Here is a 25,536-nt window from a genome sequence, read left to right on the forward strand (position 1 = left end):
CGTTATTTTATAACATCATACACGACTACTCGTTACGTTAATTACGTCGAACGTTCCGAATAAATTAATCCGCTGTTCTCGATCGAATTGTCTCGATTCGATTCGAGCGATGGAGAAATATCAAGATCCTTCTTTCGACAACGAGATTAACGTTGTCGGTCTCGTTTCGCCAATTCCGTTGAAAGGATCGTAACGTTTTCGAAAGCGAGACGAAGGGGCTCGTGTTGCGATTAAAGGCCTCCTCCTCTAACTCGGCTCGCAACACGACCTAACGACTTGAACAACTTTTTATCGTGCCGTTCATTCGACAATTAGAACAGCAATTAGACGCAAGAAAGTCCAAGAGATGTGGGGCACGAGTTGGAAATTGCAGTTGCCGAACAGTTCCTCGTGGTCCCATTCGTTTCTCTCTATCCAACTTCCCTTTTCCACCGCCTTTTTGCGTCACGCACACACATATACACGTGTACGCACCGAAATCGTTCTCAACCGAAACTAGAACCAATAATCACAGAAATTAATTTAAAAACCAGACAGAGATTTTTGGAGAAATTTATTAAAATTAATTAATCGGTTAAAAATTTTAAAAAGTCACCTCAATAACTCCTACCTCTAGATTTACATAAAATCGCTCGATTATCATTCATCCAAGATACTTTAATCTCGAATCGTTGCAATCTCGGATCGATCGACGATTAGAAAGAATTAATCTGGTTTCGAACCCTCCCCCACCCATCTTTCCATTAATCGAACGATCGATGGTGAAACGAACGATTCTCGTCACTGTCATCGCATAATCCAGCACCAGACAGCCCCCCTCCCTCCCTTTAAACGTAATCATAGGTCCCATCGGTCAATCGATTAATTAACACGTATTAGCGCACGTTCTAGCCATCGCTTAGATTGTATATATCCCGCGCGGTAAACGTATGATACAGTGGATAATGACCTGGGTAAATAGAGTTTGTTGTCCCTGGATTATCGTTGCTAATTGCAGTTTGCGTTTGCAAAGCTGGACCCCCGACGAAACAGACGGTTGCAGCGTTGAAGCGGGGGGGGAGAGGCGACAATGGATCGAGCGGGGCAAATATTGACCGCAACAAATATATAGGCCGGGGCCGACAATCAAAACGTCAGCCCGGCTTTAATTTATCGCGATCGTGCAAGGCCGCGTTTTTCCAATCCGCCGTGACGCCGTGTTGTCGATCGTTTATTGAAAGCTCAAGGGTTCCGACATTGTTGCGCGTCACGTTTCGAAACGTCGCTTAAACATCCGATATGGTGTACATGTGTGTGTATATATATTTGCCCCGATGTTGTGAACAACAACAACAACGGGGGAGGGATGGAACGAACGTACGAACGTTTGTAAGAGATTTTGTCCACTCAGCCTCGTTGCGATTCGATTTAACGGCTTTTGTTTCGATCGAAACAACGAGATTTCGATAATTAGCGAGCCGTTATTCGAAGAATTCATTCGTAGATACAGATTCGGAGGATAGGGGAAAGATTGGGTGGAGCAGAGCGTGATTGCTTTCCGATTTTTAAAATCGTGAAACTATAGCGAAGAATCGTTATGAACGAGTAGGAGATAAGAATACGCGCCTTGGAAGCGATAGGTTGCATTTCAAAGATAAAAATCGCATCGATTTTTATTCAACTCGTTAAATTTTAAACGTTAAATTTCTTCATCTTCCGTTTCTTCTTTTGCAGAGTTGTTAATTAAGAATGCGCAATGACACGGCGAATTTGTCAGTGGACAGCAAACCCGCGCGAGAAGGCGCAGGGTATGGAAATGGAACCCCAAAAAACAAACTCTCACCGCCAGGAAAAAATATTCTTGAAGTGTAAGTAAATACTTTTCACTCCATTCGAACCAACCCCAGCTTGTCGTATCGAGATTCTCCCCATTTCGAGAACGGATTGAACTCGCCGCCACGATGCAAAAATTAATTTACGCAGATTATTCGACAACTGGCGGCCAACTGAACTTCCTTCGACGAGGAAATAAGTTGGTATAATATAGAATAGGAGAGGAGAGGTTATCCATTGTTGATCGATGGTCATAAGCCTCGTGATCGATGAGATGAAAAATTGCAATTTTCCAACCTTCCTTTTTAATCGATCGACCGCTCGATCATTCGCTCGATCGATCGTTAACTAATAATCATCGAGATTTCTCGGATCGAGAATGATCACGAAGTTCCGAGACCTTTATGCTGGATTATTAAACCGGAATAATTCGCGGCGAATACTTGTTTCCTCGCCCGTTTTTTCGCGAGTCTGTCGGGCGTGAAAGTTGTTGGACAAAGATCGATCTCCCCGAGCGACGACGGATGACGGAAACCACTGGACGAGAAGGAGCATACAAATTTTTCTTCCCTGGATAGTTTCTCGCGGTTAGTTTCGCGATAATTGGAGAGAACTCGGCGGGAAACGATGATCGTTCATCCCCAACGATGGATGGAAGCGAAACGCGTGTCTTGATAAATTACCTTCACCGAGTGAAGGGAGAGGGAAAGAGAGAAAAATAAAAAATAAATATAAAAAAATTGTATAAAAACGCGGGGGGAACAGAAAAGGTAGATAAAAAAGCGATACAACAAGTTTTCGTCAAACTGTGCCCATTATCCGTAACGAACAGTGTTCCTCGAACTCGTAATCGCACGAAACGCTCATACTCTTTTCTCTCTTTCCTCTGACTTTTTTCTTTTTCAATACGCGGAGGAAAGTTTGTCGTTGTGTCGTAATTTAACAAAACTATATCGTAACTTCGTAATCCGTTTCTTTGCTCGGAATTACTCGAAATCCCTCAAAATTTTCCATCCCTCCCCGCCCATTCCACCGAAAAACTCACTTCCACCCCCGTTAAAACTTTTTTCCAGCGGCCAAATTAATCGCGAAACACGCAATTACGCGAATCGAACGTGTGATGGAATGGAGGGAGGAGGGGTTGGAGGGGAAGTTGGTCGGCCAAGTTGCGAGAAGGTCGAGGTTGTCGCGTATCCGTGCACCGGGGGGTAAATTCGTCGATGCACGAGGAGTCGGTGTGGCCGAGGGAGACAATCCCCTGCATAAAATGCCGATCGTCGTAGATTCGTCGCAGGAGTTTGGAACAGCAATTACGCCGCTAATGGAGCCGCCCCTCCCTCTCTCCACGGGGGAAGATCGAGGAAGCGTTGGAAGCTCGACGCTTGGCCAAAGGGGTCGTCCCCTTTCGAACTTTGGCGTTTCGTTTCCTCGTCTCCGTTGATCCGCGAATCCACGCGATTTACATACCGTGTCGCCCAGATTTACGATCTTTTGCGAAATAATGGAGATCCTTGTCTCAAGGAAGAACGGGCGAACGGTGAAGTTTCTCCAATTTCGAAGAAAATACGTTCGATCACTTTTCGTCGAGCGGAGATCGAAACGTTGCGAAATTTAAAATGCGTTTGTATTTTTTGAATCGGTTTCAATATAATTGGATCATTTTCGTTCCCGTTACTCGATTGTTTAAACGATTTAGAATAAAGAAACAGAATTTAGACTCTATTTAAACGCGACTACGATGCATTTACGATATTTTCGTCCCAAAAAAGGATCGCTTTTTGCACGATCGAATTGAGAAGGAAGAGGAGGAGGAGGAGGAAAAACAAGCATTTCAAGTTTCGAGAGTTTCGAGAGAGAAAAGAAAGTTTCGAATTCGAGTTTCTCAAACTCCAAATCCATTTCCATTTATTTTGGCTCCAGGAGAAGAACGCTCGAGGAAACATTTCCCCGATGTGTATTTTTTGAGAGAAACAGAGACAAGAGTTATTATCTTTGAGCCAATGTTATTACATTGGAGAGGATAAAGGCTCTCGGGCCGAATTTAATGGGGCCATTTCCTGGGAGTCGTCGGATCGTTTGTCACGGTCGGTTTCAACCGAACCGAACGGAGGAGCCGTTAGTTTCTTCCTAGCGAAAGTTCCATTTGTATTTTAGACGTTGGCGCGCATTGTTTTACGAAACGCGCGCATCCACTCGTTTCCCGTAGGAAATGATTCCGACGAACGTGCGCAGCGCTCCAACATTTTTCCTCGCCCGATTCATTCCATTCGCGAGAGGAGGGGGGCGTTATAGTCGAAGAAACGCGCGCTGAATGAGGCAAACGATCGTTCATTCGCCATTTCTTTCTTTAAATATATATATATGTATCTAAACACGCGTGTTTAATAATCCAGCCAAGGTTGAACAATCTCTTGAAACAATCTATAAAGGTAACGAGAAAGAAAATGACTGCGGATTTTTATAAAGAAATAAATAACGTGTTCAATAAATTTTTTTATATAAAACATCGAAGCGCGTGATCGAAACGATATGTTTGGAAAAGAAAGAAAAGCGTTCCGAGTCGTCTCTTTATCCCGATATCTCAATCGGTTGCCAAGATACCGAAAGACTGAAAATATCCATGGCGCGCTAAAGACAATGCACTAAAATTTATGAATGATTCTGGTAAATCGCTTCTGACATTTGACTCTGGAGTTAGGGACAGGGCGGTGAATGGAGCGACAAGGACGGGTATGGAGATGAAAAATTATCTTTTTACACGACGATATCTCGGCAACTCGTATTGAAACGGAAAAATATTTCGAAGAGCAAGGTCCCGCGCTTCTAACGATCATTTGTTGATCGAAAATTATATCGAGAGTTGTAGCGATTCAAAATTTTAATCGGGTCTCGGATAAAGGTATTTCAAAGCGCTTCCAACGATCGAAAGTTAATACCTTCCAAGTTTCTCTTAAAATTTCGATATACTTTCAATCGAAATTTCAAAGTAAATTACGTTACAAAATAAATTTATTTCGTCCGATTCGATCGTTGTTAATATTATTCATGCGAAAGAGGCGAACGTATGTTTAAGATTTCATTGGTGATGCATATGAAAACAATACGTTGTACGATATACCTGTGTACGGTACCTTTTATATTTCATTTCAGACACGCTCCAAGACGCGGAGAAGGATAAAGAGGAAACTGAGTATATGCTACAAGAGAATGGGAAACCAATGTACGAATAACATTTCTCGCACAGGCGAACGATATTTTTGTTAAATGTAAAAAAAAAGATACATAGCACGGGATTCCTCCTCCCAATGATCGTTGTAGAAATTATTGTGGAAATAATTATGGGAGAAATTCTGCTCGCCCGTATATAAAGACTGGAATCGATCGTATAAATTTATTCAGATAAACATTTCCTAATATCGTAAACGCAAGAGTATTTCTGGATTGGAAGAAAAATGAAAAAAAAGAAAAAACTTAAAAACGACGTACGATCGTTAAACGCGTGCAACGCGTTCCTAATCAAGCGAGCTTTCAATCGAATCGCTTTCCAATTCGCATCCGGAACTACTCTTCGAACGAATCGCACAATCCATCGTTGTTTCGTGTTTTCGCCTCGATCGAGCAAAGCACGATCGATGCAACGATCGCACGTGGGGTCGAAAATGTACGTTAAAAGGGGTCGTTGTTTGTGTTCACAGTGAATTTGTGCCACCACAAACGAAGGAGGAGGAGAAGTCGCCTTCGGAGCCAACCCTACCGCCAGTGCCTTACTTCAAACTCGTAAGTGTTCCAGACAAAGGGAAAATAAAAAAAAAAAAAGGAAAAAGCAGATGTCGCCAACATTTGTTAAACAATCGAGACGCGGTTGAAATATCGGCCGGCCAGTTTCGAACGAAACGACGAAATCCATCTTTCGGGGGAGGCGAGATGGGAGGAGGGCGGCCACCCCATGAACACTCCCCTTTGTCTTTGACAAATTTAACGCGATTCTGTCGCGATCGATCGGGCTTGTTTTTGTTTAGAACCAGTCGGATCTCCCCCCATTAATCACCGTTAGGCCAGCATTAATTTTGCCGGGGTTAAATCTGGCGGAAAGGCACAAGTTGCTCGCCACTAAATCACCCGAGAATATGTTTCTGAAATTTTCGACTAGTTTCGCGACAAATTACTCGACGGAATCTCGCCAATTCCCCGAGAAACAACCCCATCGTTCAGAAAATTAGCATAACGTCGATGCGCAGAGATTAATTAAAACCCCTTCCCCCACCGTCTACCCCTTTTCTCACCCCTTCCTTCCAATGTCTATGATGAAAAGTTGGGAGAGGAATCTGTTCGCAGTTTCGATTTGCAACATGCGGGGAGCTGATGCTGATCTTCGGCGGCCTGATCATGGGAACCCTGACAGGCCTGTGCATCCCCATCTCGACGATACAATACGGCGAATTCACCACGTTGCTGGTGGATCGAAACATGAAGAATCACACGAGCACGCCGACTCTCATAATGAAGTGGTTCGGTGGAGGAAAGGTCTTGTAAGTCTTGGCGTGTCCAGACGCGCCTACCTATACCTAACCGCCTACCTAAATTCTTATATTTTTAGCGCGAATCCGTCACGCGTAAAGAGAAAAATAGAATCGCGTCTGGTTTACTTTAGACCGAGTTTCGTAATTTCTTTCCTCGATATAAATATATATATATATATATTTAATTTGGAACGAAAAGCGAGGAACTCTAATCTCGAATTTTGCCGAGAGATATCACGATTGACGAATATTCCGATTGCAGAGGATCTAATTCGACCTACAAGGAGAGGATGGAGGCGCTTTACGACGATTCGGTCGCGTTCGGCGTTTCCTCCGCGGCTTTGTCCACGTTCCAATTCGTCTTTGCCGTGTTCACGGTCGATTTGTTGAATATCGCGGCATCCAGACAAATCGTTCGGGTACGCAAGATGTTCCTGCGCTCTATCCTCAGACAGGACATGACGTGGTACGACATCAACACGTCGACCAACTTCGCCAGCAGGATCACCGAGTGAGTATTCCTTTGTCTCGTTTATTCATCCTGCTCGAAATTCACCAATCAACCAATTTCATTGCCATTTTCTCACTCTTTACGCGGGAATAATCCTATTAACGATCTCGACGCAGCCGTATGTTCTCGCAACGATCGAGGGAGAGCATGGTTTCGATCTCGAGGCGAATGTAAACGCGGCAGGGACCGCGTTGGTGGTAGCAAAGTTCAGGAAACGAGAGTTCTGCTCATCAACAGGTGGCCGCTCGCGAAACTCGAAATCCTTTGCCCCGATACAATCGTCCGTCTCTCTCTCTCTGTCTCTGTCTCTCTGTTTGCGGACGCGCTGCGGACCCGTCTCGCGTAATTATCGAAAAGTCAAGGATGGATCAATAACAGGGGCCAATTAAATCGGCGACGAAATCACATCGCGTTGCGCAATTTTATTTATTTCGAGGCGAGAATCTTCGAACAACAATGGCGCAAGTAATAATTGCGACACTCGGAATCTTTTACATTTTTCTCTCCTGTCATTGTTTAAGACAGACGCGTTAGAGATCGACGTGAGTCACGCTATCTTTGATTATCACGCAGACGATAAATGTTGCCGTACGAGAGTATATCGATCGGACAGCTGAACGTTAGAAATGTACGTGCTTTGGCTCGATCCTCGTTTACAATTACGTAAATTTTATTCCCCCAAGTTTTCTTTACGACAAACGAATCCCTCTCTTTTTCAATCGTACTCGTAAAAATTGCGCAATGTTTTAGAATTCGATAGTTTTTTATATCTCGCGAGTCAAATAATAATCGCACGTCAAATAATCGTCTTATCGCTCGGAAAACGTTATTTCGCGATGAGCGACGTTGTTCTAACAAATTTATCGATCTCGGTCTCGTGTTGACACCCACCAGCGCGCGTATTATTGTACGTTAATTGCACCCGGAAGTGTCGTAACGTGGCGCCAGACCGGATTTCGTAGAGAGAGAGAGGAGCGCGACGTCTGACGAACAAGAAGATAGAACAAAGTCAGACGACGACGAGGACGGCTCACCTTGACATTTACGAACTTTACACTGTTACGCCGAAAAGCGCGACGTCCCAAATAGATTGTTCTAATTTTAAATCCGTGATCGATACGTACGACTCTACTCTTATAATTAAACTCCAGATAAATAGGTATGCTCGCGAGGCTTGCAGACGATCTCGTTCAAATTCGAGATCTCGTTTTTTCGAAGGACGCCGCGGGAAGATAAGAACTTTAATTAATCCGCTGAATGGCTGCCCGCTGTTATTTTCGTCCTCGTCGAAATCATACTTCCGACGGATAGAGATGGAGAGATGCGCGATATAGGAACGTTTTCTAATTACGCGGCTCGCCTCGTCTCCACGCCAGATGTCGAAAAGTCGGGGAAATTTTGGCGACTCGAATTTTCGCGGTCCCGTGGAAAACATTCTCCTCGTGTTTCAGAGATTTGGACAAGATGAAGGACGGCATAGGGGAGAAGCTGGGCGTGTTCACTTACCTGATGGTCTCCTTCATTTCCTCCATCATCATATCGTTCGTCTACGGTTGGAAGTTGACCCTGGTCGTGCTTAGTTGCGCGCCGATCATCGTGATCGCGACCGCCGTGGTGGCCAAAGTTCAGAGTTCCTTAACGGCCCAGGAGTTGACCGCGTACGGGCAGGCGGGGAACGTGGCCGAGGAGGTGCTGGGCGCCATCAGGACCGTGATCGCGTTCAACGGCGAGCAGAAAGAGGTGAACAGATACGCGGACAAGTTGATCCCCGCGGAAAAGACCGGGATCAAGCGCGGTATGTGGTCGGGCGTTGGTGGCGGAGTTATGTGGTTCATCATATACATCAGTTACGCCATCGCGTTTTGGTAAGTTCGCAGCTTTCCAGGTCAGAAAGCTATATATATATATATGCAATGTTGCTTTTTTCCGCCGAGTGCGGAGGGAGGAGGGAACGAAAGGTGCGCGAGCATTTCCGGGACAAACGTCTTTGAGACGCGTAAACAGGCACGAGTGGGACGGAAGCGGGTCAGGGGGAGTATAATGCCCGCACTGTGTCACGAGCGTTTCGAGTAAAAGTTGTTTGCTTTAAAAGGGAAACATCGCGCGAGGCCGTTTCCTTTTGTTTGATACTTTAATTCGATGTAAAACGATCCTCGGGGAAATTGTTTCCTCCGTTACGAAATAGGAACCCTCGAATCGCGAAGTTGTTTACCTTGGATCGACTGACGCGATCCCGTGGTTATCAGGTACGGCGTCCAACTGATATTGGAGGACAGGCCGAAGGAGATGAAGGAGTACACGCCCGCGGTGCTGGTGATCGTGTTCTTCGGCGTGTTGGCGGGCGCCCAGAACATGGGCCTGACGTCCCCCCATCTCGAGGCGTTCGCCGTGGCGCGGGGCTCGGCCGCGGCCATTTTCCAAGTGCTCGATCGCGTGCCCACCATCGACAGTTTGAGCAAGGAGGGGCAGAAGCTTCCTGCCGTGAACGGCGAGATCGAGTTCAAGAACGTGCACTTCCAGTATCCGGCTAGAAAAGACGTGAAGGTGTTGCAAGGATTGAATCTGACCATCAATCGCGGCGAGACCGTGGCCCTCGTCGGAGGATCTGGCTGCGGCAAGTCTACCTGCCTCCAATTGATCCAACGACTCTACGATCCTCACAAGGGACAGGTGAGCGAGGAGGGAAAAATTATAATCGGGCAAATCCCTTCCACGAGAGACTCGATGAATTTATAATTCGACGATTATTGTAACGCGTTGCTTGGAAAATTGGAGGGTCCGCCGTTGATTCGAAAAATTATAACGAGCCCGATAGCCTCTGTATCATAATTAAACGATAATAACGATAATTCTTGTATTAAATCGCGCAATTTAATCTCCGGAATAATCTCGCGTTCATTATGAATTTTCCATTCCGCGAAATCTCGCGTTTCCAATTTGTTTGTCTTTGGGAGAAGAGAGTAAATTTATTGAAACGCAAGAATTGGCGCAGATTTTTGTTCTCCCCTTTCTGGAACAGCTGGAAATCAATCGTATCAAGATCCAACCGCAATTTGTCGAGTTCTCGAAACCTTTCCAATATCGCATCATTTTCTTCGCGCCGCTTAGAAGTTCGTTCGCGAACTTCCGGTCGAGAATTTGACACAAAGGAATATACTTTCGTAAGTGAAATTCGTAGGATTAAATTCTAGAGAGTGGAATTTATTTATCGCGCTCGCAGGTTAACGATATATCCCAGTCGTGAATATTCCATTGTTACATTTGTATTCGCGAACGCGCAATAGGAATTTTACGGAACAAGTTTGAAGCGTTTCCGCGCGGGGTGGGGAACAGTTTTCCAAGTAGTAAAAGTTTTACGGTTTTCTGCATCCATCGCAGTTTCCCTCCCGAAAATATTACGCCGTATATTGGACGTACCGATTCCTTCAACCCTTTTCCCTCTTTCCTCTTTCGATTCACGAAATTTTCCAAGGCCAAGTTGCTTCGCTCGCGAAAAGGAGAATTCTGAATGGGATTCGTCGGAACAGGTTCTGCTGGACGGCGTGGACGTGTCGAAGCTGAACGTGCAGTGGCTGCGCTCGCACATAGGCGTGGTCGGGCAGGAGCCGGTGCTGTTCGACACGACGATACGGGAGAATATCCGGTACGGAAATGACAGCATCACCGAGGAAGAGATGATCAAAGCGGCGAAGGAAGCGAACGCCCACGACTTCATCAGCAAACTGCCCGAGGTGAGTGGCTTCCAACTCTCCTTCCGATTCTTCTTCCGTTTCGATTCGGGATCGCCTCGCCGAATCCATCCTTCCCGACGGAGGAGCGGAGAGTTGGATTTTCATCTCGACTAATCGGCGGATAATCTCGGTGGCGGGACAAGGTTAGTTAGGGGGCCGGTTCGATTCGATCGCGTGTAATGCACAGTGTTGACCAGCGGATGTTGGATATCCAGCTGGTCGCGCAACGCGTTAACAATAGTCTCAGGTGTGAGGGACGGAACACGCGTGCAAACAGACGATAAAACACCCGTTTAAACCCGTGGCCGGGGCAAATAACAGTATTCCAGATTACGGGCCGCGTCAACCGATTAGGCGTTTATTACCGAATTATCGGTAGGCGAACTCGGTGCCCCTCTCCCTGCCGCTTTTCGCATCGCGGTTGGCGCGAGCAGAGGGGGAGGAGGGCGACGCGCTTTCATCCGTCGCGTCCCATCGTGACGCGTTTAGGACGCGTAACGATCCGCGGGAACGAGTGGACCGGACATTTTCCAGTTTATGGGAGGGCGCCGTGCAGTTTATTTTACGGATCGACGCGCCGCGATCGTGCACGGGAAATTTTATCCGGTAAAAACGGGGGAGGAGCGAATATAATATACGTTGAAACAAGGTGAATTATGCGGGAGGATACGGGATTGTTTTGTCACGAAACTGGGAAATATCGGTGGTGAATACGAATGGTAACGCTGCGATCTAAGATCACATCGAATCGCGAGAAGCACGAGGGGGAGGATCGAACGAGGCGATATTACGGGCAGGCGATGGTGGCAAAGTGGTGCGCCTCGTAAATTTATTAAATCTCAACGCGGCGCGTGTATGTGGACGCGTCACGTCGTACTTCCATTAATGAAATAATCGTTGTTTGAAACCGCAGCAGAGACCGCGCGATGGCCTCTTCCTACGAGCACGGTAATCGAACGGGCAAATGGGCCGCGGACGCCCGCCTGCCTCCCCCGAATAATTATCAGCGGAAACGTGACCGTGGCCGAAAATCGCGCTCCTTCGATCCCCGTTAAATTCCCCTCTCCCGATCGATCGAGCATCCCCCCATTCTAATTAAAATTTCGTAATTAACGGAGAGAATTAACTCTCGTCTAATAAGGGGAGGGTTGTTTGATCCTCGTTTGACGGAGAGTTTCCGTTTCCAGGCGTACGACAGCCCGGTGGGAGAGAGGGGGTCGCAAATGTCGGGCGGCCAGAAGCAGAGGATCGCGATAGCTCGTGCCCTGGTCAGGCGACCGGCCATACTTCTGCTGGACGAAGCCACTTCCGCGTTGGATCTTCACAGCGAGGCAACGGTGCAGAGAGCTTTGGACGCGGCCTCGAAGGGGAGGACGACGATCGTCGTCACCCACAGACTGTCCACGATCACCAACGCCGATAGGATAGTGTTTATAAAGGACGGCCAGGTGGTGGAGCAGGGTACCCACGAGGAGTTGCTCGCCCTCGGCAAGCATTATTACGGATTGGTGTCCGCCGACGCCAGCGCCACCGCCAGAGGTAATTATACGTATGCTCGTGCTCGGGTCTGTAACTTTCTTCCCCTCTGAAAGGGGAATCAAAAAACGAAGAAAGAAAGCGATCTCTCCTCGAGATTAGGTTTGGATTCGGAATCGAGTTAAATTTTCTCCCTCAAAAGAAAAACGTTCGATCGAATTTTCAGCGAAAGCGACGGCCTCGGCCGCAAAGACGGTCACCGCAGCTATACCGAAACAGAAGCCACCGTTGAAGAGACAATTCTCCACTCTGTCGATGCACTCTCATCGATTGTCGTTGGCCGGCGCATCCGAGACCTCGGCGAATCAATTGGAGGAGCACGAGAAACCGTACGACGCGCCCATGATGAGGATATTCGGGCTCAATAAACCGGAATGGCCGTACAATATCATCGGTAACGATCGCCACCGTGTGAATTCACATCGCGAAACCGATTTTATCGTTCGCTGTACCGTCGATAAAATCCTTTCGGGATGGGGCGCAATTTCGTCGACGAAAAAAGGGGGGGAGGGGAAGAGAAGAAGGAAAAAAAAGGAAAAAAAATTGCAGGGTGTCTGGCGGCGGCGATGGTGGGCGCCTCGTTCCCAGCGTTCGCCGTCCTCTTCGGCGAGGTGTACTACGTGTTGGGTCTTCAAGACGACGAGGAAGTACGCCGCGAAACCGTCAACTTCTCCATTCTGTTCTTGGTGGTCGGGGTGGTGACCGGCCTCGGCACCTTCCTGCAAATGTACATGTTCGGGTTGGCGGGCGTGCGAATGACCACGCGGATCAGGAAGATTACGTTCGCCGCGATGCTGAAGCAGGAGATGGGCTGGTACGACGAGGACACGAACAGCGTGGGCGCCCTCTGCGCCAGACTTTCGTCGGACGCGGGGGCCGTGCAGGGCGCGACCGGGACGCGGGTCGGCGCCATTCTTCAAGCCCTGTCCACCTTGGTCCTGGGCATCGGTTTGTCCATGTATTACACTTGGAAGATGACCCTGGTCTCGGTGGTATCGATACCTCTCGTGTTGGGCGCGGTGTTCTTCGAGGCGAGGGTGATGAGCGGGCAGGGGTTGCAGGAGAAGAAGAAGATGGAGGCGGCGACCAGAATCGCCATAGAGGCGATCTCGAACATCCGCACGGTGGCCAGCCTCGGCAAAGAGGAGGCGTTCCTGCAGCGCTACTGCTCGGAGCTGGAACACGTGGCCGAAGCGACGAGGATCAGACAGAGGTTGAGAGGATTGGTATTCTCGTGCGGTCAGACCACGCCGTTCTTCGGTTACGCTTTGAGCCTCTACTACGGCGGCGCTTTGGTTGCCACCGAGGGTTTGAATTATCAGGACGTGATCAAAGTGTCGGAGGCGTTGATCTTCGGCTCTTGGATGTTGGGTCAGGCGCTCGCCTTTGCGCCCAATTTCAACACCGCCAAGATCTCGGCCGGCAGGATATTCAAGCTGTTGGACAGAGTTCCGGAGATCGCCTCGCCGCCGGATTCCGAGGACAAGGACCTGGATTGGGTGAGTTCACGAGTCGATTCGAGCCGGACGGCAAGTCGTGGACCTTCCGTTTTTCGTAACATCGCCTCGCGAAACGGACGATCGATCTGTCGGCGAAGTAATCAAGCCGCGCCAAGTATAGGAGCGTTGGCAAAGCTGGCCAAGCGCCCTCCCCCCGTTTCGACTAGTAGTAGTAGTAGTAGTAGTAGGTTTCATCACCACTGTTTAGCAAAGCGTCGAATTTATGACATACTGACAGCGATGCCTCCGGCTACGAGCGTTAATTACGCCCGAAACGAGAAGAGCTCTGTTTGATCGAGGTTTCCAGACTATCCCTCCAGAATTCCAATCCGTTTAATGAAGCGATACGTATAAACGACGTTTCCACGGTCTCGCGCCACTCGCCAACGCCAGTCACGTGTAACTCGTTCCACGAGCAAATACCCTATTATGCGCTCGCTCGAATCAATTTTCTTCTGCTCCCTGTTCTCCGTTAACTCGACGGGTTGGGCGAGGCGACGGCGCGTGGGACGACGCACGGTCGATAAACATGCCGATAAATAAATTGCAGAAGGCGGACGGGTTGATACAGTTCTCCAAGGTCGAGTTCCACTACCCGACGAGGCCCGAGATGCAAATTCTGCAGGGATTGAATTTGATCGTGAAGCCGGGCCAGATGGTCGCCCTGGTTGGCCAGAGCGGATGCGGCAAATCGACCTGCATCCAATTGCTGCAACGACTCTACGACCCGATTTCCGGCACCGTGACGATGGACAGGCGCGACATCGCGTCGGTCTCGTTGCGCAATTTGAGATCTCAGCTGGGCGTCGTCGGCCAGGAACCGGTCCTCTTCGACCGGACCATCGCGGAGAACATCGCCTACGGCGACAATTTCCGGCTGGTGCCGATGGACGAGATTATAGAGGCCGCCAAGAAGTCCAATATCCACAGCTTCGTCAGCTCTCTACCACTAGTGAGTACGATGATAATTCTTTATCATCCCTCGAGCTTTTTTTCTTCTTCCAAACCAACAGCGTCGAGCCCATCATTTACGCTAATTATATAATACTCCCACACACGGAATTTAATTACACGTGATAATGAGCTCGCAATAAAGCGAAAAGTTACGTAAAACCGTCTCGTTTATCCCACCTTTGTTTCGCTCTTTGTTACAGGGATACGATACTAGGTTAGGTTCCAAAGGCACGCAGCTGTCGGGAGGACAGAAGCAACGCATCGCGATTGCGCGCGCTTTGGTCAGAAATCCACGAGTCCTGCTACTGGACGAGGCCACGTCTGCTCTTGATACTCAGAGCGAGAAGGTAAGGGGTGTCTCCTCGAGCAACCGCGCCCACGCGTGTTCGTCTTCGTGAAGTATTTCCTTGCGAGAGAAAGGGAGGGAAAGGCCGCGGGCAAGCAGAGAAAACGGGTCGTGAAAACGGGTTGAAGTGGATAGCGCCGCATTCAGTAACATAATACGCGGTGGAACTTTTTAACGGCGGGCACAAGTGGAAAAGGCGACGAAAAAAATGACCAACCGTCCTCCTCCCGAAGGGTCGAAGAAGGAATTCTCGCACGGACAAAAGGATTCTCGCGTTCCAACCCATTGTTCCATCGCTCCTCGCCAATTAACAGCTTCGTAACTTTGGACGAGGCTGTTTCCTCCCTTTTGATCATTCTTTAGAGTGATCCTTCCACGCGGTATATGAGGATGATTGAATTAAACGTCTATCGAGGAGTTGGATATATTTTGGATTGTACATTCCATGTGTTTCGAGTATCGTTAAAGGGTAGCTGCAACGCGAATAGAAATGTTGAAAGCAACAGTCATTTTTGTTCGAGTTTTATTATATACAGACTTTTGACGATCGATATCGAAGAATCGATAGTCAACAACTTCTTTTTTAACTTTGAAGGTATATACGTTCATAGTATAACGTTTTTCGTAATTTTTCGTAATTTAACGTAATTCTACTCCGTTATTATTTACTTTCAATGCTGTTTCTTTTCTTACATAAAATATTTGTTCGTGTTCGTTCGTGCATTATATTTATAAAGAGAATAAAATTGGAGCGAATTCGTGGAGGGAAGAAATTCGAAAAAGAAAAAGAAAGGAAACGAGACCGTATACTTCGTTAAAGCAGAGAAAACAATATAATTTATAATACATGCTATTCTCGAAAATAATTTCACAAAAGCCACACGCAATTTTGTATTCCTTTATCGCGTGTCTTTCAGTACAGTACACTTGAATAGCACGTTTCAACAAAATTGAAATTGTTTTGTTTACAAGAAATATTTCAACGATTCTCGGAAAAATCGCATCGATCGACTTTTCGAACCATACGATTCGAGAATTCTTCCCAAGACTACATGACTTCCTCCAAACTTATTTCTCTTTCGAGTCGAAGGGAAAAAATTTGCACGGAGAATTCGAGTTCGGAGACGCTTCCCCGGTTAAAGTTTAATTTATGCGCCGATCGAGACAGTTAATTGGTTATTCGCTTAAGAATCGTGTCTTGCCTCGTAAATATCATTACACGCGATATCATTGTCGCGCACAAGTATTATCGCGATACTAAGCGGATGGATTTAACGTTTTGCATAAATAATCGAATTTTACATCGATACTTTACACGCGAAATTTTACGTCAGTTCTCGTGTATTTTCGCGGAGCAACGGGCGTCTCTGCCGTCAAAGTTGCTGCAAAATATTTTGTTCCCGCGAACATTGAATAAGAGCGCAGGTAATGTAAATTAACCAAGTAGCTCGTAGTGTTGCGAGTACGCGAGCTGATGAATATTAATGGATCCTGATGGATTTTAATGAACAATACGCGAGTAAAAAACGCGTGAACCGAAGTAGTTGAAAAAGAAAAAAAAAAAAGGAAAGATATGCCGCTTGTGCAAATTTCTATCCCTTTGCACCGCGTGTAACAGAACCGATATCTTTACGTGTTAATTTAACGATATTAAAATTCGTATATTTGCGAGAATTCGCTGTTAACGGTTACTCTCATCATAGCGTAATTATATCCACTTTTCTCGCGTCACCTATTCGTTTAAAATTCGTATCTTCGATAAAGTAAATAATATCGTTCCGTTCAAAAAATGTATGGAACGATTCTTTTCGCTGTCCAATCTCGGCTGCGACGATCTGGTCGAGCAATTCTTGAAAAATCTAAACGTTTGTAATCTTTTTAAAGTACAGCGCGAAATTTCTCATCGAAACTCGAAAGAAAACGAGGGAGAAAAGAAACTATATGGAGAGAATATTATTTACAAATGGATGCAACAAATGTATATATATATATATTCGAAAGAAGACTTTGAAGAGAATACCATCGATTTGAGAAGAGAAATCAAAACACGGAATTTTTGGATGCAGTTCTATCAACTTATTCGAACGGAATAGCGATAATAATAAAGAGAAAGAAGAGAAAGAGCGCGAAAATGGAATTATCGCGCCCGAGTGGTATCACGATCCATCTTATTTTCTCCCCGTCCTCCTCGCTCTATTTTCCTCTATCGACCTTTCGAACGAAAGCCTCTCTCCCGCCTAGCCGATTATCTCGGTTCGATTGCTTAATTTTCCCAGCGAGAGAGAGATCGATTATTCTAGGCTGGCGGCGATCCCCCTCGAAATCGGCATCAACGGAATAGTATTATCTATGGCAACAATCGGAAATACCGTGCGGGCAGGCGAGAGGATGTTCGATTGTTGTTCCCGCGGACGGAAAAGCGGCTCTCTCCCGCCCAACGAATTTCACGGCAATTATTGTTTCGCGGCTGCTTACAGCCAATCGTGTTTTCCTCTTTGTTGTTGGCCGCACACCGCGCCAAAATAGACTTCCATTATACCCGCGTGCTTGTTTAACGCCCGGGATCGTGTCCATTCCCCTCCCTCCCTTTCGCGCCTATCATCCTATCACTCTTATTCATCGTAACGCATTCAACGTCTCTCGACACATTTTATTTATAAATAACGTAAATAGGAAAAGAAAAATATATATATTTTTGGGTGCAGGTGGTGCAAGCGGCCCTGGACAAAGCGATGGAAGGCAGGACCTGCATCACCATAGCTCATCGGTTGGCGACGATAAGAAACGCCGACGTGATCTGCGTGCTGGAGAAGGGAACCGTCGCGGAGATGGGCACCCACGACGACTTAATTGCGGCGGATGGCCTCTACGCCCATCTGCACGCCCTCCAAGAGGCCGCGATGGAGTAGAGGAGGAGAGCGTCGAACCACGCAGCGTCCCCCCTCGTCGACGCTCCCCTCTCGGGCCGATGGTCGAAAAAACGGCGCCCGAAACGCGGTTTCGGCCAGGCCGTCGAATCCCGATCACCACCCTCCCCAACAAGCTAGGAAACGGATTAACTCTCCGGAGACGAGCGGAGTAGATGATATTTTCCCTCACTCGTCGATCGAGAGCCCGAGGAGAGGAGTACTCGTATTATTTTCACACGGACGGATGGATATGCTTCCTTTATCATCCCTTCCCCAATCGCCGATCCTTCTCCAATTTTATCGCAGACGTTCGTTTCAACGATAGAGTTTCTCACCAGTTTTATTTAACCGTGTATCTTTTCGTTTCTCCCTTTCTCCTCTCCCTCTCTCGAGACGAGCGACTCGAATTATTAGCGGATCTCATCGATACCTTCTTCTTCGTTCCGTATCTTGGACGTCGAGTTTCTTTCTTGTTTCGCACGGTGCTTGCTATTCTCCGTGCGGGTGTAAATGAAACCTAATGAAACAACCGCGCGATCCAATCGACGAGCGATGCCTCGAAATACCGGAAACTGCCCTGTCGATCGACAAAACTCCGAATTGTCTTCGCGCCCTGTTGCGATCATCCCTTGTCTAACGAACCATCGGTTCTTCGTCTTCGTTTCGTTCTTTTTTCCACGCGATAATCGGTGATCCGAATCGATACGAGGGAGATTCCGGCACGTTCAACCGGCACGATTCAAATACGACGCGATGGATCTCGAACGATTCTTCGTTTTCGATTTTGGTCGTCGACGAGGAGAATACGAAACGACGGATAGCGAAGAAACCGTGAAGGAAGATATATACAGGGATCGAGGAGAGGCGGGATATACGCGTGGAATTAAGGAGTAAGGAAGCGAGAAAGATATTCGCGCCGATTTATGGGGATTGATCGAACGATACGAACAATGGACGACAGCTGTTTTGAAAAATGGCACGCCGCGAGCGATGTCCTCTTCCCCGACGATCATCTTCCATCCGTGTCGGACGCATGAAAAATGTATCAACGTATGTATCATCCCCCTCTCCGATCTCTCTGCCTCTCAGAAACACATACACACAGGTTTTTATCCGCCCTCGCGTACCCGTCTCTATTACCTTCCCACTATATATATATATATATACACATACGAATCCATAAAGTGTCGATTGTGTCTATCAGGGACGAAAACTTTAAAGCTACAGATAATCGGCCACTTTTCGTGCCTTAGCGATAGCGTGCTTCGTGTTCAATTAAGGAGACGCGATACAAGGAGGAAGGAGCAGAGAAGGAATCGCGATCCCTTCGTTTTCGTGAAAAAGGAAAAAAATTTCGAGGCAGGTGCTGCGCGTGTTTCCGCAACTCGAGGATCTCTATCCATCATATCCGCTCTCGTTGGATTTTCGTGCCCGAGCCATGGATACTTCTTTACCCAAACTTGTGCCTTCGTACTTCGTATACTTAGCGATAAGATTCCGTCGACCGGAATTATTCTCCACCCTTATCGGACACGACACGCGGTTAATCCCAATTTTTCAAAAATTTCCGAATATTTCGACCCTCTCCTCCGCGTTTCTCTAAGATACATATATATATATATATATATATACTTTTTTGAAAGGAGGAGAAAAGAAAAAGAAAGAAATTGTTAAAAAATTAAAAGACTCTCGAACTCGTTGTTGTTTCTCGCGTTGTTCGTCTTACGAGCAAAGGGTCGACGCGGAGTACTTAAATTTAACCACGAGATGCGAATCGAATGAAGGCCTTCGTACAACTTTGTATACCGGCGATCGAAGCAGCGAATGCTTTCTTATTATTACCACTGCGACAATACGCTACGTAGCTACGCGTAGAGACGCGTTCGAGACGAGGAACGGGCGTTTCGAAAACGGCGTTCGAAAATGGCGCGCGGAATCCCATTTTCCATTCATTCGGCCCGACTCGGGATCCGAGAGGCGTTACTATTTTTACTCGTGTACTTATTCCGCGGATGGCGGAGCGGATCGGAAGATAAAACAAAAAAAAAATAATAAAAAAATAAAAAAAAAAGAAAAGAAAAAGAAAAAGAGATGGAACAAGTACAATCAACGACGCATCGAATCACGATCCGACGACGAGCGATTTTTCATATGATCGTTTCTCCCGATCAAAATAGATTTCGTATTGGAAACTCCCGGGTGTCCTTTCTCTTTTGAGTCGCGGTCACGGTGCTCGATACGTTTGATAAATCATCTTCAGACTTATCTCGAATCAAAATTGAGCTTAAACTTTATCATCTACTTTTCAGAATATATTATTATTATTATTATTATTATTATTATTACTATTATTATTATTATTATTATTACTATTATTATTATTATTACTATTATTATTATTATTATTATATACTTATACATATATAAATATACATATATACACGTAAGGACACGATATCGAGCACTAAATGGAAGAGAGTGAGTGGAAACGTATAGAAATGAGTGTGAGAAAGAGAGGGAGAGTTGTATAGCGTATATGGTGAAAGATATCGAAAATTGTTACTTAAGATTTAAGGCTGCGGCCAGCGTAACTTAAGAGCAGAGATCTTAAAAAAAAAAAAAAAAAAGAAAAAAAAGAAAAAGAGAAAAGAAAAAAAAAATTTTAAAAAAAGAAGCGTGAACCAGGCGATCGCCTGGTTCAATTGCGTGTGTGACTCAAAAAACGGAAAAAAAAAAAAAAAATAACGGCGAAAGGAAGCAGCAGCGTGTGTGTCATTTTATTTTCTCTCTTTTTTTTCTTCTTCTTTTTCCATTTTTTTTGTTCTTTTTTTTTTTCTTTCATATATCGAAAACGTGTTGTCATGTTGTAATTATACGAGCGATTACTAGTATGACGATAAAGAGGAAGTATTAATTTTTTCGTCCTTTTTTTTTTTCTTCTTTTTCTCTTGTCACAAAGAAGAGGCGGAGCAGGTCGTACTGCTGTCATATACAAAAAAAAAAGAAAGGAAAAAAATAAATAAATGGAAACATAGTGGAAAAAAAGTATACACGAATTCGTTGAATGAACAAAAAGGGGGGCGAGAATGGAGAATTCAGTTCACGCCGAAAAATCGTGAGGCTCGTTCCGTTTCATCCATTTTATCCCCCCCCCCTCCCCCCGTTTAGAACTTTTATTCCCTGGAGGCGAGCGCGAAATTTATTCGCGCCACGGAATTTGTATCCGCCCGGCCGCGGGCTTTTAACGTTTATCGCGAAGCCCCGCTGTTTGCTCGCGCGAAAATTAAAAGACGCGCGTGTCTCGACGATCCGCCGTTGAAAAATTGCCACGTTTCATCTATATTTCTAGCCTCTTTCCCCCCTCTTTGTCGTCCATACGTGTTATCAATTTCGTCCTATTTCCCCCCTTCCTTTTCGAACAACCATCTTTCCACCTACCGTGTTCCATTCTACTCTTTATCGCGGGAACAAACATCCATCACGGTCGTTTAATAGGAGCTAAACGATAAGGGACGGCGAAGAGAAGATACCGCGGGAGAAAGATGGCACGGGGTGTAGATTTACTCGAGAAGTTTCTGTATTCTACTTGGATGTGTCTTGGAGGGTAACGACAAATCTGCGTTACGAAGAGTGGTTTAGTACGAAGAAGAGAGTATCGTGTAACGGTGAATGAAGAAATCGAAGAGGTGCCTGTGGTGTGTGGAGGCGTAGTTTAACGAGTTCGAATCCATTTTGCTCTCGTCCTTTATTTTCTCCTCGGTTTCTATACCCTCCTTCGTCTCGATCGATGTATCGAAGAATAAGGACGAAACTTGTGGAGAAGCATACATCTTTATATTAATGGTAAGAGAAATTGAAAAGGCACTATGCATCAGACGTTCCAAAGGTTTCGGAATTCGTTCGAATTCCATTCCCCCGTTTCTCTCCTACACTTTTCCTGCATCTCGAAGAATATGGATGAATCTACATCTTCGAAGAATTACATTTTATTAACAAGAGAAATTGAACGAACATTATGACACAGATCGTTTATTCGAATTCTGATCCCTTCATTTTTCTCCTACATTTCTCTATTTCGATGTATCGAAGAGTAAAGACGAATCTACATTTGGAAGCATTACATCTTATTATTAGCAAGAGAAATCGAACGAGCGCTGTGACGCAGATCGTTTAAAGAATTCGAATTATAGTTTCTTTACTTTTCTCTTGAATACCTATTTCGGTCGATGTCGAAAAATAAGGACGAATCTACACTTGGAAATGTCGCAAGCATACATCTTTATAATTAATACTAGGAAAGATTAAAGAGACACAATGACAGAATAAGAACGAATCTATAGTTCGAAAGGTATAAGCATGCACGTCTTATTAATAATAGAAATTGAACAGGCACAAATCGCTTAAAGATCGTTCCAACTCGTTTCTCTTACATTTTTCTTTCGATCGAACAGCAACGACAAATTTACTCTCGAAGAGAAATTGAATTGGAATGTTAGTTTCTCATTTACTCCTCTCATTTCTCACTCGTTTCCTTGTCGAATCAAAGAGTAACGACGAATCTACTCGTATCTTGGCACGCGAACGAACGAGGCCACATCTCCTCCGACAAAGTTGCGCTTTTTCGAAGAAACTTGTATCGCTCGCGCGGCAGTAAATACGTAAGACCATCGTTGAAGGTGTTTGGAGTGAAGGGCGACAAGGGGGGGGTCGAGGGACCAGCCATGGGTGCTTTCGTCGTGCAGGTTTGGGCCGAACCGTGGGAGAAAAGCCGAGGATAAAGAAGTTTCTGCCACGGCACGGAGGAAAGCTGATTTATTATCGCGAATAGAGGAGGCAGGAAGAGTGCAGCTTGTCAGGTGTATAACGCGCGTTGGAAGTTGCGAAATTATTCCGTCGAGTTTTCGTGCTGGTTTCAACGCGAGCAGAGGAGAGGAGTCGCGTCTTAATTGTTCGAGGCACGCAGCTCGACGCGCAGCTCGTTGCTTCCTCGTTGAAAAGGGATAATTAATGGAGACGTGGCTCGTCGTTAACGCCTTGTAAACTAGATTACTAACGTTCACCGATAAAGCGCCGCCCGATGTTCTTTTATCGCTTATCGGTTGGAATCTATCTAGCGCGCGTCCACTGGGAATGACTCGTTGCTCCTTTTAATTCGTTTTCTTTAATGCGCCGACTCGGATTTTCTTTATATATTTCTCTTCGTTTTTTTCTTCGTTTGTTTCGTAATAATTTGTCGAGGACTGTAACGGAATGTAACGTTGGTCGAAAAGATTCTCGGATTTTGATATTGATTTTCGATAAGCGCAAAAGATAAAAAATGCAACGAGATTCAAAATGGCTGTGCATATTGACGACGATATTTGTATACGTATGGGGAGAGAAATACGTGGAAAATTCTTTTTCCTCCTTTTTTTTTCACAGCAGTGATCTATCGAAAAAAGAAAAGAAAAATTACTCCCTCAATATCGATCGACTCGAAATTCGAAATCTCCGTTCAACGCGGAAAGTTAATCTGAACCGTGCAACCTGGCATTTGAACCTTGGACCGATGCATTAATTAGTTTCCAATTTATCTAAATTCCAATTTGCCGAATCGTATAACGAAGTTGGCGCCAAACATGTTGATAACACGCGTTGCAACGTGTATTACAGGGGCTTTACTTGGCTGATTTGTCGAGTACAATACCACCGCGATACCATGCATCGTCACAGCCTCACAATTTCGCAACCTTTGTTCCCGATGGACAATGGCTGCTATTGCTTCGAGTCTCGAGCGGAAGGGAATCCATGCTTGGGTCCCCCTTGGATACCCACGTTTGATTAGAAACCTTAGCGCCCTCTTACGCGAAAAGGGGAATTTTCTCCGTGTCTTTTTCTCCTCCTCCCTGTGAAAGCATGTCGGTGAAAAGATATCTGGGATCGACCGGGAAGCCGCTTTAATCCGGCGAGCCGCAACGATTAGCATTCACGGAAAGGAAAGCTGGCTCGCCTTTGTCGGCCGCCGCTATGAATCAGCGCGGAATCGTGGCAACGAGCTCGTCGAGAAGCTGAGACAACAAATGGATTAAGGAGAAGACGGAGTAAATAAGCAAAGACGCTGTCGAACGACAAAAATATAGTCGACCAACACTTTAGGGTTGATCTTCGATCTCCACTTTAAGTTTGCGAAGAGGGAACGAGTCGAAGCAAGCGTGGATTTCACACGGCAGAAATTATTCCGTTTTCATTTCCATCGAGTATCGCTGCGACCGACAAACTTTCGAAACCGAATCGCGAGCAAAAGGAGACGCGCAAAAGGAAAAGTAGGGATCGGGTTGGATCGGACTAAGCGAGGGGAGAGTAAAGAAGAAGAGGAGGAGGAGGCACGGTTTGGACCGTCAGGTGCATATAAATCAGCATAAATTGCATGGAATTCCATGGCCGTCTCTCTCGTCGTCCGTGCGTTCTAGGCTCCGCGTTTAACGTGCACGAACGGTCCGCACGAACGAGCGTGACGCGCCCTCCGCGAGTTGCCAACAGCGAGGTAACGACCGCTCGCGTGACACGGAATCCGCTTTGTCCGACTGCCTTTGTCGTCCTCGTCCCCTTTTCTCTCCCTCTTTCCCTCCTCAACCTCGAGAAAACGAAATTGTCGTTGCTTATGAAAAAGTGAAAAGAGTTTTATCCTCTCGCGGACGGGACATTAGATTGTCCTTTCCCTCTTCTCCCTTTCTTTCTCTAACAGAGAGGTAAAAAAAAAAAAAAAAAAGAAATGGGAGAAAATTCTCGGCAAACCGAGTTTTACATTTTACTCCTTGTCCTCTCTGGCCACCGTTCGCCGGCTGAAATTTATTCAAATCCAACGAGGAAACGCGATTTCCTTCGCGGTGTTTCGTTGCGCTCACGTGGCCCGATAAGTTTGGGGAAATATCGGGTTTAATTCTCTTTCGTTCAACGAAGAATTCGTTCCGAGGTTACGCGCGAAGCGTGTTCCTTCAACTTACTTCCGACGAGACGAGAGATCTTGAACTTTCAACCTCCTAGATTTCATCGGTTCTGCGCGGATGGTGGAGGATGCTTCCGTTCGATCCGAGTTTTCATGCTTTCCACTTTATATACGTTTATATGTACACTCGGATATCGGGTTTACGTCATCGAAATCCATAATCGATACTGGTATATCCGCTGATCGCGCTTTGAACGTTCGTCGATTCCAAGATCGAGATAATTTAATTTTTAACGAGCGAGACGAGTAAATCCATTTTTCGAAATTGCGCGGGAGAACCGGTGATCGGTTTCCCTCCTTTTGTTCGATCCACCCGGAAATCCGCGAAATATTATTATCTCCCCAGCGATAGAAATATCCCGTTCCATTGAATATTTAACGCGATTTCGAAAGTGTCGTACGTATTTGTTTCCAATTAGTTAAAATAGCGGAACGTTGAGGAGAGGATCGGAAGAAGGAAGAGAATTATTTATTTATTCGTAATTACGAAGATATCGATACGATAATTCGAATACGAGTAATTCAAATATCGATTCGAAAATAAACGCGCGTTTCTTCGATCGACGAAAGAAGAGAAAAAGAAAGATTGGAATTTTTCGCGCGTGGAAACGTTTACTTGAACGCCAGTCAAGCGGTCGCCGCGAGATTCGTCGAGTTTGATGAAAATTCGTTGGAACGGGGCTCGGCAGCGATGGAATTATGGCGGCAGCCTCTTCGTAATTCTTCGAGAATC

General features: G+C 46.0%; 1 protein-coding gene across 12 annotated transcripts in view; it reads left to right on the forward strand.

Annotated features, from left to right (window-relative positions):
* LOC108002801 (multidrug resistance protein homolog 49) overlaps positions 1–20,866 on the forward strand; it is a 57,288-nt gene extending 36,422 nt beyond the window's left edge. For 7 of the 12 annotated variants that reach the window (XM_017064675.3, XM_062071353.1, XM_062071355.1 and 4 more), the window contains 13 exons: positions 1,714–1,847; positions 5,508–5,589; positions 6,148–6,341; positions 6,595–6,843; positions 8,295–8,708; positions 9,090–9,513; positions 10,371–10,574; positions 11,762–12,113; positions 12,277–12,504; positions 12,660–13,609; positions 14,160–14,561; positions 14,764–14,910; positions 17,615–20,866. In XM_017064675.3, coding sequence (XP_016920164.1) covers positions 1,729–1,847; positions 5,508–5,589; positions 6,148–6,341; positions 6,595–6,843; positions 8,295–8,708; positions 9,090–9,513; positions 10,371–10,574; positions 11,762–12,113; positions 12,277–12,504; positions 12,660–13,609; positions 14,160–14,561; positions 14,764–14,910; positions 17,615–17,818 — 3,969 coding nt within the window. In that variant the 5' untranslated portion in view covers positions 1,714–1,728 and the 3' untranslated portion in view covers positions 17,819–20,866. Of the gene's footprint in view, positions 1–1,713; positions 1,848–4,962; positions 5,033–5,507; positions 5,590–6,147; positions 6,342–6,594; positions 6,844–8,294; positions 8,709–9,089; positions 9,514–10,370; positions 10,575–11,761; positions 12,114–12,276; positions 12,505–12,659; positions 13,610–14,159; positions 14,562–14,763; positions 14,911–17,614 lie in introns of all 12 variants that reach the window. The other 5 variants (XM_062071352.1, XM_062071351.1, XM_028669209.2 and 2 more) reach the window with 1 other exon arrangement.
* The last annotated feature ends 4,670 nt before the right edge of the window (positions 20,867–25,536 follow it).

Source organism: Apis cerana, linkage group LG2, assembly GCF_029169275.1.
Source record: "Apis cerana isolate GH-2021 linkage group LG2, AcerK_1.0, whole genome shotgun sequence".
Lineage (NCBI taxonomy): Eukaryota > Metazoa > Arthropoda > Insecta > Hymenoptera > Apidae > Apis > Apis cerana.